Genomic DNA, 16,299 nt, shown 5'->3' on the forward strand with positions numbered 1-16,299 from the left:
TCTCTCTCAGTGAACAGGATGGGGCTTCTGCAACTTTGTCCACTGATGCAGACTGCTGCCCGTCAGGTTCTGGTGCTCCTGGCTGTCTGAGTTACAGAAGTCCTAGGTAAGCATAAGGTTTGGTGTCCCTGTCGAGGGGTCGTGTGCATCCGGCAGGCGTCTGTTCTATGCTGTGCTCTCAGGGTTACTGGGCAGAATCATTTAAAGTATTTATTTTGAGCCATGAATGTGAAAAATCAAGGATATAGTTGAAGGAAAAAAAGTGTTTATTTAGGCCATCCACTAGGATCATAATAAATAATGCAATATACTAATGTAATAACAGATGTTCTCATGCATTTATCACATTTAAAATATACAAGAAAGCTGGCTTATGGGGCTGTTAGGACAAATTTGGAGAAGTGTATTTGGCAATACAGTGAAAGCTGACAGTCTTAAGACTATCAGATTCTCTTTCCTCTATATGTCTGTGAATAAATGGTAATGTTCCCTTATAGCTTCTACTTTTTATAAACATGCCAGAGCTAAGCCAATTGTCAAAGGTCCAGGTTGACAATTTGTTATTTATCAATCAATGTTTCTAATGGAAACCAGATTTTAGAAAATAACAAAGATAAACTCTTTTGCATTTCAGTGTGGAGGCTGATCTATTGCATGCCAGAATCATTTAAACAATAAACTGTGCCTGAATGAAATAAAACCCCAAAGTAGAAGTTTATAAATAGTAACTTCGATGCTCAATATAAAAATGTTATAATATGATGCTTGATAAATGACCAAATTATCTGACTGCAACAGTGATAAAACTTTGATTACAGCTTAGTTTTGCTAGTAAATTTCACATAGAGTTTAAATAGGGTAACCTTTAACTTAAAGCTTTAAAACAAATAATTTAAACATATCTTAAACACTGAAAATGTGTTTTCAATTGTTATTTACAGTTAATCAATGATACCAGTGTATAGCTTAATTGAGCCAATCGCCAGTCTTTCATCCCTCTTTCAACATCTGCTATTACAATCTTCCTTATAAATACTTCGGCAAATCAGTTTAGTGAAGGAGACCGATCTGTGGTCCAGAGTAATTCAATGTATGGCCATTTGGTTTGGAGACAGCGTTTAATAGGAGTGTCATCTGTCTGTAGCATGGGATCTTCAAAACCCATAACAACTGCGGTTCCTTCCACATACATTACCTGTTGAACAAAATAAAGCCACAAGGTCAATCAATCAATATCCTTAGCGAAGTCTTGTGAGGGATCCACAGCTTTTCATAGGCTGGCAAACAGGGCACTGTGTACTGTTTCATATGGAACTTTATATCTAGTTTTATTCTGATAGAAATTATAAGCTAGAATATCTGCTTCCTGATTAATGTGAAAATAAATCTGGAAATGAGATGGTGAAACAATTTTAACTACTAGCTGAATTTAGATTGTAAGATCATGATTTATAAGAAGTGTATGCAAATCCCAAGAACATACTATTTCTGATAAAAGAAAAATCATGCTTCCAGTAATATATTTTCTTTATATAACATTTACTTAGTTCCTATTGCTTTAATATGGAGGCACTCAGCTATATATTCTGAGAAGGACTTATTTTCTTCTTTCAATCTAAATGTTGAATTTCCAGAGCTGCAAGCAAACTGGATGTTTGTCAATGAAATTTTCTATTATTGTACTAAATACTTCTGAAATACTATTCATGAATATACTTTGTTCTGCATGAAAAATCATGGAGAAAAAAAATTAAAGGACGTCAGGTCAGAAACAAAAATCTCTATATGTAATGGCAATGACTATTAAAAAGATACACTGGCAGGTGGATAGATATCAGAAAAGTTTAATTCTGATTTCTTTAAACAACTTTTAGAAGTCATTTGTGAAGTAACATACTAGCTAAAGCCCTACCTCATTATAAGCGCCCACCGCATACATTAAAGCATTCAGTCATGAATTTCGCTTTGTACCAAGAGAAATTCTAACTGCATAATTTAAAAGGAACAGATACAGATGACTACCCTCTTCCAAAGTATGTGTAATGATTTTTACACTCAGTGGCTGATACACATGATTGTAATTACGTTCTTCCAAGATAAAAGCTATAAACTATTTGACCAAGGAGCCAAGAGAAACAACAACCTGATTAGCCTTAAGTTGGAGTCTCCTTAAAATACATTAAATATGGGAATATTTTCTATTACTAGGCCAGATAATTTGGTTTCATAAATCTCTTTTTAGGAGGCTCTAAAGACATACTTTAATGTGAAACAAATACTTTTACTTTTTTGCATCTGTACTTTGGTTGCTGTAGTACTTTCTAGTTTTGATGGAATAAATTTACTATTAGAACTGTTAAGTCGTGCTTTTCAGCTCTCCAAAGCAAAACTTTTCTCTGAAAATCCCTTGCTCATGGTGTTAGAGCAGACCTGCTTGGGTGGAGTACCCCGACCTACCTGTGTGACCTCCCTGGCCTGTGCCCCCGGGTGGGCCACATTCCCTTCTGCTTGGCCAGCCTTCTGTTGTCTGTTTCCTCAGCTATTTTTAGTAGTACCTTACTCTGAGGTCTACCAGATTTCTAGCTCCTGAGTAACTTTATGGTATACCTCTGCAACTTAATGGCATACATGCTTCGTGTTAAGAGTGCTTACATACTACTGTCATGTTAATAGTTCATCTTTGATTTCTGACCTCTTTGTTAGTATGTCAGACGCTTGTCATGAGCACAACTTGAAAACTTACTATATACAGGTAGCGTGGTCAAGCAGACCAAGGACACGATTGGGAATCAGGAACTCAGTTCCAATCCCTGCTCTGCCAATGACTTGCTGTGTGACCCTGGCTGAGTCACTTAATCTCCCTGTCTCAGAGGCCTCATCTGTAAAATATGGATAATACGTGACTGACCTACCTTGCAGGGATTGTAGAGGCAAGGAACTAAGTAGTGACTGTAAAGTACCTTCTATGACAAGGCTACATAAAACTTCAAACTCTAGAGGAAGCACTCATTCACACGTATTAGAACAGAGCATACACGTTGGCTTACTGACAATTTATATTTTGCTATAGATATCAGTAAATCATTTTACTATGAAAAAGATCTTCAAACCTAATGTAATAAAAGTTCTAATTTATATTGTTATGAAAATAAATTTTAGTCACAGGTTTAGATTTGCTCTAACTGAAATTATGCATCTAATATACATTATGATCTATTTTCTCTAGCCATCCTCATTTAGATACATCTGAAACCAGCATGCGTATTTCAAATTAAAAAGGCATGTTAGCCACCAAATGTAAAATAGCTAGTGGGAAGCAGCCGCACAGGGAGATCAGCTCGGTGCTTTGTGACCACCTAGAGGGGTGGGATAGCGAGGGTGGGAGGGAGACACAAGAGGGAGGAGATATGGGGATATATGCATGTGTATAGCTGACTCACTTTGTTATACAGCAGAAACTGACACACATTGTAGAGCAATTATACTCTAGTACAGAGGGTAATCGTTTAAGGTATTAAAAACGGAACCACTTGCTTCAGGACAATGGGGCCAGTTGCTGGCACTGGAAGAAGACACCCCCTGCCACAGTATTTCAAGACACCGGAGGCCATTCGTGAGGGCAGTAAACAGCGGTTCAGCACCAACTGTCTCTATGGCACCTTCCAACTCAAAAGCCAGTGGGAGCTCCCAGCTGTGAGGGGTGAGTCTGTTGACGCTGCCGGGAATCGCCCTGCTCTCTGAAACACAGCGTGCTCAATTATCACCCTTTCTGTCATCATTTGTTCAAGTCTTCCTTTACTCCCTTAGTACAGTTTTATAGTTTATTATTTTATTTGTATAAATACTTGGTTTTTTGGTTTGGTTTCTGCTTTCTGAGATTTAAAAGTTATAGTAAAATAAAGGAATAACTTCTGTATTCCCACACACACACAAAAAAGGCACGTTAGGCTTTACACCTTCTAATATTAGCTATAGCTACCGTGACTGTTACTGGCATAAATGCAAACATAGGAGCTATATCTTAGGTGTAGGCAAAGCTCATTAATCAAAGAGGGTGAATGGGCGAGACCAAAGTTTTGATTTAAAGCCGGTGCGTATATCTGGACGTGAAGCACTGATGTGCCTTCGCCCGTGGAGCAAAGCACAGCGGGTGAGCCGCGGGCTCTAAGGGGGACGCCCTCGGCTCCCGTCGCAGCTCCGCCGTTTCCCGGCTGCCTGACGGCGGCAAGCTGCTTACCTCTCCCATGCGGCAGTTTCCTCCACTGTAAAAGGGGGATATACAGGCAATACTTACTTCATGGGATGGTGTTAAACTTCAGATAAAACAAAGTGCTTAAGCCAATTCCAGGTAAATGCTCAATAAATGCTAGGTGTTATGGATGTTAATTTAAATCCTTTAAAATATTTTTCGAAATCAAAAATCTCACTCTTACCCCTTCCTCCTCCATTTAAACAGATCAGTAACTTTCAGCACACTGAACTTGATTTAGTAATATCTACAACACCCAAGGGTAACAACATGTATGTAGATGGAGTTACCTTGTCCCAGTGACATTACTGCTCCGACATTCCAATGAAGATCTCACTGAGTCCAGGTCTAAAATATGCTCTGATAGTGAAGAGACTCCTAGAATAATCTCCTTCCTGAGGTGGCAAGTTTATGGGAATCAAACACTGTTATATACGCCTATATTTTATCAAGCCAGGTGAAGACAAATTACAACGTGAGTTATCTTACCTTTTCATTGTAATTTGATTGCTTCAGTCCATTGTAGTGGTAGACAGTAAAAGACTCTGGACCACTGGAACCCTGTTATAAACAAAGAACAATTAAAACTTTAAATCTCTGTATCAGGCAATTTCTAATTAGCAACTGAAATTAAAATGGAAGTTTCTTAATTCCACATCCTTTGATTATGGAATCATCTGACAAAGCAAGACACTTAGACTTATGCAGTTAACTACCATAAAATCTACACGCTGAAATTTGCTTCTGGGGAAGAGACTGGAAATTGGGGGAGTGCTGATTTTTATTATAAGCTCTTCTACAGTTTATATTTTTAAATAAATGCATGTATTACTGTAATTTTTTTTAAAAAAGGACACAGTTTTAAAATGCAAAAAAATTTCCTAAAATGTATCTCTGCTTTTTTTCTGCTTATAATTTGTTCCTCTCAATAAATACAGAAAGGCAGTGATACCACTTTCACTCAGATTCCAAACATATGCACCAATACTTCCAATTCGGTCCATAGTACCAAACTGGGGGTTTCCATCCCCACAGATATCTTCTGAATATTGTGAACCTTAACTGTGAAAAGGAAACATAGTGCTGAGAGATTTAAACAACATTCAATAGAGAAAGGAAACTGAATAAATCATTATACTAACTTCCAGAGAAAGTGATCATGTCATTCCCACTGTTCTTTGGTTCTCAGTTCGCTAAAGCTCAAGTTCACCTCCCTAAACGTAGCCTTGAAGGCCGTTAACGGTCGGGCCCCTGCAGGTGCCTGACTCCCAGTGATTCCCTTTAGTGCCTACGGCTGAGTGCCCCGTGCCCATGCCCCTTAAGGATCTTCCTGGTCATATCTGATTGTGACAAAAGTTGGTCCAGTGTCCCTCCTTGGAATTTTTTCCAGTTGGAAGCAAGAGAAGGAGCTCCTTTCCAACGAGGAGGGATGAGGTGGGGATGAGACTCCTTCCAGCCCCAGAGGCTCCCGGCACCACCTTCCAGGCGCTGCTTCCTCTGTCCTCCCGTTGCTCTGAGCTACTCCTCCCAATTCCTATCTTTCTGGCCCACGTCAGGCAGTTCAGGCTGGGATTTGCAACCAAGAAGCCTAAACTACAGGACCTAACCTACCCTTCCAGTCTTATCTCCAACCACTCACCTTCCTGAATTCTGTTTGAGACAAGCATATTCTTCATCTTCCCATGAAGAGACCTTTGGTTGTTGGCTCTTTGCAAGTCTTTTCTCATTTTTGAAGATCTGGTTCAAATCTTACTTTGTAAAGTTTGCCTTGAATACACTATTTGGGTTCCCTATTACTTTGGGGTCTTTCTAGCAATCGTCTCAATTTATGAATCATATACTACTTTGCATTATCTCTTCAGCTGTTATTTTGAAAGACTGTTTACATTTTTAACTGTTTTCAACTTTTCATGTCTAAAATCTAAGCTCTCATAATTTTTTGTATCCCCTTCAAATGCTTTACAAAACAGAAAACTCTAGAATTTATTCAATCATCTTAATTGTATACATGAGTCAGTGCAGTTAGTTGCTTAGATAATTTGGCTGTTGATTTTCAGAGTTAGTTAATATACTTTAACCTACAAAATAAATATTTTACTACAATTGAATACAATTTACATATCTCCAGTTCTAGTAACTAACAACTGATATAAAATAAATAGCAATGAAAGGTAGTGTAAAACAGTGGTTAAAGTACTTTGGCTCTTTGCTTGGATAACCTACACTGGATCCTGAATTGGCCTCATGCTAGCAGTATGACGTTAAACCATTTTCTTAAGTTCTCTAATCCTCTGTTTCCTCATTGACAAAAATGGGGGGAAAATAATACCTAATTTGTAGGGCACACGGTGCCTGGGTGCATAGTACATGCTCAATAAATGGTAGCTGCGCCTGCTAGTCTTACCGTAAACCATGCTGGTATCTGATGAAATGATCACAATACACCTGGCTAAATAATTTGGGTGGGTGGTAAAACCCTGCACTCAGATAGGAAGACAAGCCAGGTGTAGGCTGTAGAATTAGCCAATGACACAGACATAACCTGAGCATACTGAGACGGGTATAGATAGATCCTTCTAACTCAGCTCCTTCACAGCCAGGGGAAGGCATGTCCCAGCATGAAGCAGCACAGCTCCACTCCAGTAAAAGGCTTTCCTTTTACTCAACTAAAATTCTCCTCGAACTTAGAGCACTGGTAGCAGTTCGCACTACATGCAGGCTCCTTTACCTTCTTTGCTAGTATTTAGAAAGTTCTAAAAAGATACATACCAATCAATTAACAACAGTCACCCGAGAGAAGGAAAACAGGGGTGGGAGTGGGTTAAGAGAATCTTTCTCTTTTTACTCCACAAGCTTCTGAATTTGAATCTTCCTTTAGAAAAACAATATCAATGTGTCTATATTGGTGTATATACTCTCTTCCACCAACCCTGTCCCCCAAAGTTTTGTGTTGCTGTATTGGAACACACAACTCGTCTAACCTCTCTGTTGGGAAAGTATTTACATGATAATAGTGCTTTATTAGTCTAATATCTGCATGTGAGAACATTTTTAACTAGAAGAAAAAAATGCTGAAACAATCATAATATGATCCTCCCAACAGAACAAAATTACCTGATCAGGAAAAAATTCTTGAAGAAATGGACCCAATAATATGATTCCTAATCCTTCTGGATCTAATTTATTCTTCATGAGATTTATACTATGGGGAGAGAAAAAAGAAAAACAGTGGATACCAATGGGAAAAAAGCTTATTTTTCTTCTTCCATGATTAAATTACTATAACACATCTGACTGCCAAAAATCCTGACAGCTGTTCTTTTTAAACCCTTAATGACAAATACACAGGATGACATCTAATTTGCCAAAACTTGGTTATTTTTAAACCAGAGTAATCTGTTACTATTTAGAATTTAAATTATGATGATGACTTTGGAATATTGTTCCTTATTAGGTAAAGTAACTTAAAAACCCAGGCTTGTGAAAACAGGCTTTTAACCTCCCAGAGGCACAGTCTCTTTGCTTCATGGCTATGCCTGAATTTAACTATCAAAAGAGGCATTTAACTTAAAATAAACTTTTTTTTTTTTAAGCCCAAAGAGAAAAAGAAACAGCATCAAAAGCAGTGGTACATCAGATAAACAGAAACATCTCTGAAAAAGCTTACTTTCAAGAACCAAATGAGGTGGAGGCTTAAAATTCTTACAGTGTAAACTGAAGGTTAAAAAAGGTAAGATAATTCTCAAAGAGCTGAAGTATAGGTGTAACGATCAGGTGTAGCCGAGGCTGCTGACAGGTATTATGTGTGACCAGAAAGAAGGCGGAGCAAAGTGGACTGCAGTTTGAAGAGAGTTTTAAAAATGAAAATGGTCTTTGCAGAAAATTTTCATTCTCCATGTTATCTTTCAAACTATAAATGTCAGGTTAAATACAACTTATTATACAGTTGACCCTTGAATAACATGGGTTTAAACTGCACAGGTCCACGTATATGTGGATTTGTTTTTCAATAAATACATACATGTACCATAAATAAATTCTCTTCCTTATGATTTTCCTAATAACATTTTCTTTTCTTTAGCTTACTTTAAGAATACAGTAATATAATATATATAACATACAAAATATGTGTTAATAGACTGTTTATGTTACTGGTAAGGTTTCCAGTTAACAGTAGGCTATTAGTAGTTAAGTTTTGGGGGAGTCAAAAGTTACACACGGATTTTCATCTGTGCGGGGGTCAGTGCCCCTAACCCCTGTGTTGTTCAGGGTCAACTGTACAACATGCAAAGGATATGACACTTTAATGGGTCTGAGTAATGCCAGGAGGTTATGACATGAAACAGAGAAAGGCAAGGTCATATTATATTTAATATAATTTACTAGTCCTTGATAATAAGGCCCTGTTAATGGGCCATCACATATTATAAACGTGACTAGACCAAAGGACCGAATAAATAACTCAGTGCAATCTTTCAGCTACTTCTAGAAAAACAATTTGACTCTACTGTGCTAACTTTAAAATTCAGGGTATGTTATGTATTCTGATGAAACAAGGAAAATTAAGTAGCTGACGTATAGGCATCTACGTAAGAATCTGAAACAAAAAACCAACTTTGCCTTTTTCCTCCTTCCCATCTTAAGAATTGTTAGTAACCAAAATTACCTCCGTTCAATTCCCTTTTGCATATTAGAGCAATGTAAACAAGGTTTCCACTTGGAAATCAGTTAAGAAGTACGGTAGTTACTATTATCTCATTTATTGGACTAGTTCAACTGTCTCTGAATTTCTCCTCTTTAAGTTGGAATCAACAATTATGTCTAAGTTACCCTTACTAAGTAAGGGTAACATCACAGCGCTAGGTACTGACATTGAGACATATTAATTCAGATGTGATTAGTCTGCAAATGTTTATATGTATTTCATACTTTTGAAGAAAATACACCCTAACTATTTAAAAACAGAACAGGATCAAGTTCTAAAAACTGTGTACCAATATGTTTTATGCTGCTTTTGCTGAATCCTTTCCTTAAATGTTTGTAAGCTAAAGTTTGTTCACTGTCAGATACATTTTCAGAAGGGGGAAAAAACAAAAGACAACTGTGCAGAAAAAGGAAAACATAGTGTAGATCAAATGTGATTTTTAAATCACCTATATTTGATTAATATATTATATATTTGATTACCATATTTGATCAAAAGATCTATCCACTTTACCAGAGAGAGCTTTTCCCATGGATAATAAAGATCCCAAATTTATGGAAGAAGTTATAGATGTAATAATGTACATTATTAACGAAGACAACGACTGATATTAATGTTAGGCAATACTGAAAATTATATTCTGTAACATACTGGGGCCACTTGCAAAGGTTTCAGATCATTTAGAATGTTCAGGGTCTTTAAGACTGAATGTCAAAGGCCTGCTGGTTATTTAAGCGGGACGACTAGCAATACAGACATTCTACATACCTGTCACTACTTTTGCTGAAGGTGCTAAAGACAGGCACAAAATTTCAAAACATGGAAGAAGTTTCACAGTGAGAAAAATAAGGAAAAAGGCATTTACATTTTTAGGACCCTTTTGAAAAAACTAGACCATAAGTGCAGAGTGGAAAAGGAAGCTCACTTTAAGTAAGTCAAGTCTCTGCTATAATACTGATTGGTCTGACTGCTTCCTAAATCGTTGCTTAATATCAAGTGCTATGCTTCATATATGCATAAACGCTTAGATTTTTTTAAAAAAGGCAATAATGTGTGTATAACGTTTTACATTTAACAGAACCAAGAGTTGGTTAAGTAATACTTCGTATGTAGCTTACTATTCAGGATCTGAAACAAGGTCCAATGCTTTCATCACATCTTCTAGGAGTGAATCAGGTATGAATCCATTATCTGGAAAAGAATTACAGAAGCAATTTGGATCAAGTTTACTTCAAGAAATGCTATTATTGCTGCTCAGCCAGATGCCAGTGAAGAATCACATAAGAGGGATACAAAGAATCAAGAAACAGCATATTAAGTTTATTTGGGGCACAATATTATTATTAGGTACTCTCTTAGTTTTCTTGGGCACATAGGTAAAGATTTATTTTCAAGGTTAGTTTTCTAATACAAAAATGAACCACATGACTTCTCCCTGAGAACTCCAAGGAAACCTGAAAGCCAAATTACTTCTTAAACAGGCTTACAAATTTAAATGAGACAAGTTTTTTCCTACTTAAGTTTTTAGCAGTTATCCAATTAAAATAAATCTTTACCAGTAAATTCTTTTTGTCGCCATGTTATTTTAGCTTCTTGCAAGAATGTTCATGAACCACTGTTATTTAGATCTCTGACAATATACGATCAAGAAAAGATATCTCTTGACTTAAAGATCTCTGACAATATACGATCAAGAAAAGATATCTCTTGACTTAAATCAACAGACCTGATTTAAATAAAAGCCATAGATTTAATAGCGAAAAAAATTCAAAGTTGGAACGCAGAGTAGAATCAAATGTTGATGCAGAGTAGTTTATGGAAAATGTTCCTTTTCTTGGGCTCGATGAGGAAATAGCATTGGTAAATGGCCCAAACTCAGATGATGCAATAGGACGTGATACACACAAAAAGCTTGTAGGGCAGTTTGAAACCACAGTACTTATAAACAAGCAACTTGATTCCCTTAAATGTACAATTCCCTTAAATGTACAATTCCTCTACCCATTTATTCTTTCCTGAAGACTGTCTCAGCTTTAAATCAGCTTCCAACACAATAACCTTTTCAGGGATTAGGATAATTAAGGAAAAAAAACAAAAACAACCTTGTCCTGGAGGACAAGATGCCCAAAAGCCCTGCTTCTATAATTAAACTATAGAATACAGTGGAGTTACTCTTTCTGCACATAGTGGTACTCTATCAGCAAGGAAATAAAGAAGTTAAGATTTTTTTAAGTCTTTTCTTAAACCTCATAAGCACATGCTTGCCCATGTGAAGACAGATTGGCTTTGACTAAAAGGCTAAGAATCATTTAGGATAATTAAAAATTATCCTAAATATAATTTTAGAAAGTGAACATTTAGAATAATTCCAGTTTGTCAGGTTACCAATAACTGAAGGTATACAGAATAAAAAACTTGTTTGAAGGCACCTGTGAAAAGCATTCAAGCTTTGTAAGCCTCAGCTGATGAGTCTGAAAGGCAGAAAATTACTCCTTTTGCTTAGTTAGGTCACAGCTAAAAGCTTAGCATTTCCGAATGTAAAACAGGCTTTATGTGGCTACTGGCGGCCAGCAACAGTTATCCGGATAGGTTTCCATGTTTATGGGCTGTCATGTATATCCACTTGACAGAAGCAGTGTGTATTACAATATTCTTCTGAAGCATTGAATGGCAGGCAGCCTTATCTCTTCTTACTGTAACCCGAGACTCAGCTCCCATCCCCAGAAAGGGCTAATGGGCTGTATACGGACACAAACAACTAGGAAAACAACACAATGACCTCCTTAACTCAAACGTGATTAACCTCAAGCTTAAACATTCCAACACATTTTTAAGGGGCCTAAGAGATTTACAACGTGTACACTCGGCCATTCTGGAGTACAGCAGTGACTACACCAAGCCAGTGACGCTAGTTTTTGTACATACAGTATTTTATAACTGGAGACTGCAGAACCATTTTTTTCAATACCTCAGAGACGTTTAATACACCCAAGATTAGAAGAGGAGATTTGGAATTACTTTTTAAAACACTAATTTTGAAATTACTTTATTCTTTAATAATCATACCTGTCAAGACAAATTCTTTAGAAAAAGCAGCCTTAAGTCTAAGCAGATCGAAACTCACTCCATCTAGTATTTAGTCAGCTGGTTCCTCAGAGAATATGGAAACAGAGACACAATGATAAGCCCTCAATACCAACAGCAGAGGAAATCTGAGCGTACAATTGGTTGATTGCTCAAGCCGACCTAAGAAGCACTAAAGGAAAAAGCAGAACTTAAATGCATCGGTAATTTAACCACATGAATATAAAATGGCCTTGTACAGGCTTTCAAGCTCAGAAGAACGGGGAGGATGGGCGGGGAGGGCAAGGGGGCAGTGCCCGCGGTTGTGACGGTACGCAGCTACGGTGCCAACATTCACATACAGTTAAATTGTGTTTAAGACATTTGAAAAGGAGGAAAAAAGCTGTTCGTTTATAAATTTAAAACAGAGGGGTTTTTTTGTTTCTTTAAAACCCAGTAAACAGATGGCAAGAAGCGCCCAGCTCCTAGAGCTCGGGAAGAGGAACTCTGCGCAGAGCAGCGCTGGGTAGGGGCACAACAGTGAAGTGAGTTAGCAATTTGCTGGGTAGGAGGACCAGTTCAGAATGGTGAAGAAGTCGAGCTGGCCTCGAAGGAGAAGGAAGGACCCATCCTGATTCCCATTTGGAAAGACGGTGGGGAGCTTGGCAGGCCTCCTAGCAGAGGCACCAGCTGAAGGGAGAGCTGCAGGAGAGAGCAGGTGTCAGGAAGCCACAGCGGGACGAGAAACAGCGTGAGAGGAGATGGGGACCCAGCACTGGGGACCGTTAACGTTTTCAAACCCCTGTAGGTGAGAAAGAGTACAGTTTCTTAGGAACAGAGGAGACAATCAAGATCAAGTTGAGAATTTAAGTGCTGTTGTTTTTAGTAAAAAATTAACAAATTATTTTATTTTTACTCAATGTTGTATCATACTTTACCTAGCTATTATTATTGACGCTTTAATAACATATCCCTACAATTTAATAGAACTCTTAGTGAAAAAAAGTATGTGGCTTTTGCCCAGAGGCAAGGTTAGGGCATTTTCGTAGTCGCGCTTGCCCTGGTCTCCTGGCTTGTGTCTCCCTGCTGCTTCGCGCCTCTGGCCCTGTAAACAGAGGCCATGGACAGCAGGGATGCCATGACCAGGGGGCCGAGCGCGGTGCTTAACACAAGTAGCTGCTCAATAACATTTGTTACATTCAATTATTCAAGCTAATCCTAACTTCAGATTTAAACAAACTGCTCTGTTCAGGCACCATGGTTCAACCAAAAACAGCTCTGTGAATTGTACCTAGGAAGTTTACCAAGAAGTGAGTAGCTGCTTTACGGCCTGTCCTGCAGAACCACTTCAATTATGTGATGGGAAAGTTGCAAACCAAACTAAACAAGGTGCACAGGATAAAGAAAAAACTATGGCTGGGGCAGCAGGAAACAGTGATGAGAATGGTACAGCAAGGTGAATGGAAGTGACGGAAGGGATGCAAAGGTAGAGAGAAGACAACGTGATTTAAAAGGAAGAGAAAAGACAGAATTAAACAAAAGGCAACTTCTAGATAATGTCTAAGGATGGGTGAATACTAAACTATCTACAACAAGTAAAATTATTCTTAAAGATGAAAAAAATGTACCACACTGAAATCATTCAGACAAAAGATGCTATCAATATATTTTAGCAACCTACAAAGAATACAAGGGCTCTTTAAAATTAAAATATATATCCCTTGTCCAAACAGGGTTGATGAAGTCTACAACGGGGCGGGGTGAAGAAAGAATAAGAGGGAGAGAGAGAGAAGAAAACAAAACAAACCCCATTACGGGTGATGCTAAAAATTTCAAATACCATCTGTGTAGAATTCAGTTCTTTGGAGATTACTGAATAAGCTCTATGCTACACAGTTTTGGATTTTTTTCTTTTTTAAACAACAGTATGGTCAACTTATTGAGTACCTGAATAATGATGTAAAGTAGATACAAAGGCCATCTTACAGCTGAGGAAACTAGGGTTAAGGAACTTGCCCAACATCACACAGCCGAGTTTACAGAGGTGGGATTTAAATCCAGGTTGTCTGATACCCACTGGAATGCTTTTAGCATTTTAGAAAGCCATTTTCTGATACCTGGAGGCATTCCAAAATTCCTCTCTTGTCCAGTATCTTTGATCACATTGATCAATTTACCTCTGTCCCTACTCTTTTGTTTTTAAAAATTACTATAAAATATGTATCTGAATACAAACCAAATATCCAAACTTTCCCCCACAAAAGAGGTGTAAAAACCAAAATGAAACGAAACAAAACGTAAAAACGCCACCCCCCAACCCAAATCCCCAGGAAACAAAACTATGGACTTTCTCTAAAGCCCATATGTAACACTTTATATAGGACCAGTACCTGATTCTCTTTAGGATCTGAGCACACACACTAGTGTTCATTTCCATTTCTGAATTTGGGATTCTTCATTAAAGGGACCATGTAATTAGAGATGGTATGTCAAGGTCCTGCTTGAAATTAAAATTCTGGAAGTATTACAAAGGAGAAACTAACAGCTAAAAATACATTTTTGAACTTATTTTATACGTACGCTTGGCGTCAAAATAATGATTGAGCTCCTTAGATCCTAAAGACTCTGAAGTAGAGACTAACTGCTCAGTGGGAATGACAGTCAATATCATATCCTTATTCCAATAAATTAAAAATAGTTAAAAGTAGACAAAGAGGTTAAAACACAGCTCTTTATGACCTCAGCCTTTTAAAAAGGTACTGGTAGTGGAGAGAGGGGGAAAGATTGCTTGACCTTCCGGAAGAACACCTCGAATCTGGTCTCAGTTCTCACAACTAGGCATGCAGCTCTGAAGAAGTGAACTAAACCCTCCTCACAAGGTTGGTTTTTCTTAAGAACAAAATGGTGCTGGTCATCCCTGCTTATCTCCTAGATTTATGGTAAGGTTTTAATGAGACCACGCAGGTAAACTGCTTTATAAGCTGTGATGTTTCATGCAAAGGCCAGCCATCATGATTATTACTATTTTTAGACAGGTCCTCAGTTACTGATGGTCTTTTGAAACCTAAACCTGATTTATAAGTCACCTGTTTAGAACACTGAACATACAGTCTCACGGAGGCAATGCTGTAAATGGTGATTAGCCTGCAACTGCATTTAATTCATAAGATGCCTAAAGCAGGAGCTAACAGTGCTGATTACAGGTCTACCTACCTGACAGGCACGTGCAGACACCCGGGGTAGGAGCGAGGCTGAGGTGGGGAGGGTGAGACAGACACCAGAGTACTCACGGGTACCAGAACTTGGATTCTCTTCTCTTTAGCTTCCCTCTAGGTCAGTTTTTCTACAAATATTCTAAAGAGGGTGACAAACGGCAACTGTCACCACACCAGCCTCTGCTAAACGGAAACTGGAACTACCCAGAAACTTGTAAGTACTGTTAATATAGTAAGTGTTTCAGATCCTGAAATATATTTCAGATCCTGAAATATAACTGTGCTATGTTGGGGGAAGGGGGGATCAAATCAGTAAATTAGCTGATTAGTTTGTGACTAAAAATGAAGAATTTTCTATTTTTAATCTTTCAGCTTCCTAGAGTGGACTGTCAATAGCTAAACCATAAACAGGGATATTCAAATGAGAAAGTGGAGTTTATTTTCTATGTAAGTCATAGACAGAAAGAGAGAGCTTTTCTAAGATGACCGAACAAGTTTTGTTTGCTTCTTAACAATTCAGATTATAGTCCTGCTAAGTTGTCACACATAAAACTATATAGATGAAAAGTAATTTATTTAATCAATAATTTTCTCTCTCTAGTAAAAACACAGCAAATTTATTTTCATATGTGTTTCTCAGGACTCAATTCTGAAAAACTGCCACTGATCATAAATTGTTTCAATACTGCCAATAAGACAATTTTCCTTGTACTTTAGTGGACAACATGGAGCTGCTGCCTCATTAATGATTTTAAAAAACTGAGATTGCAAAAAGCAAACAAATCTACTACTTGTGACTATAAGACACTAAAGTTTAGTTTTAGTATCTTTATTCCTGACAGAGTTGTTTCAAACTGGCCTTCTAGATAACATCAGGCTCTTCAAATCCACGTCTCCTACGGCTGTGAACACTCCTTCTTGCTCTGAAGGCGTTTCTCTATGCCTTTGTTCCTTCACAGTTATTATCTCCTAAGACATTCTGATACTCTCCTTGTACATTTCCTTTCTCAAGAAACTCATTCACTTCCAATTTCAATTTCAGTTCTAAAATTCTCACTAAAGGAACT

The 16,299-nt window shown here is 37.7% G+C and overlaps 1 protein-coding gene across 5 annotated transcripts in view; it reads right to left on the reverse strand.

The window, feature by feature from the left end:
• Positions 1-248: 248 nt before the first annotated feature.
• Positions 249-16,299, reverse strand: part of MINDY3 (MINDY lysine 48 deubiquitinase 3) — a 93,675-nt gene continuing 77,624 nt past the window's right edge. For 4 of the 5 annotated variants that reach the window (XM_073801695.1, XM_073801694.1, XM_019933498.3 and 1 more), the window contains 4 exons: positions 10,073-10,145; positions 7,364-7,451; positions 4,739-4,810; positions 249-1,195 (listed from right to left, as the gene is read on the reverse strand). In XM_073801695.1, the coding sequence (XP_073657796.1) occupies positions 1,046-1,195; positions 4,739-4,810; positions 7,364-7,451; positions 10,073-10,145 (383 nt within the window). In that variant the 3' untranslated portion in view covers positions 249-1,045. Of the gene's footprint in view, positions 1,196-4,539; positions 4,645-4,738; positions 4,811-7,363; positions 7,452-10,072; positions 10,146-16,299 lie in introns of all 5 variants that reach the window. The other variant, XM_033852481.2, reaches the window with a different exon arrangement.

The sequence above is a fragment of the Tursiops truncatus genome, chromosome 2 (assembly GCF_011762595.2).
Source record: "Tursiops truncatus isolate mTurTru1 chromosome 2, mTurTru1.mat.Y, whole genome shotgun sequence".
Taxonomy (NCBI): Eukaryota; Metazoa; Chordata; class Mammalia; order Artiodactyla; family Delphinidae; genus Tursiops; species Tursiops truncatus.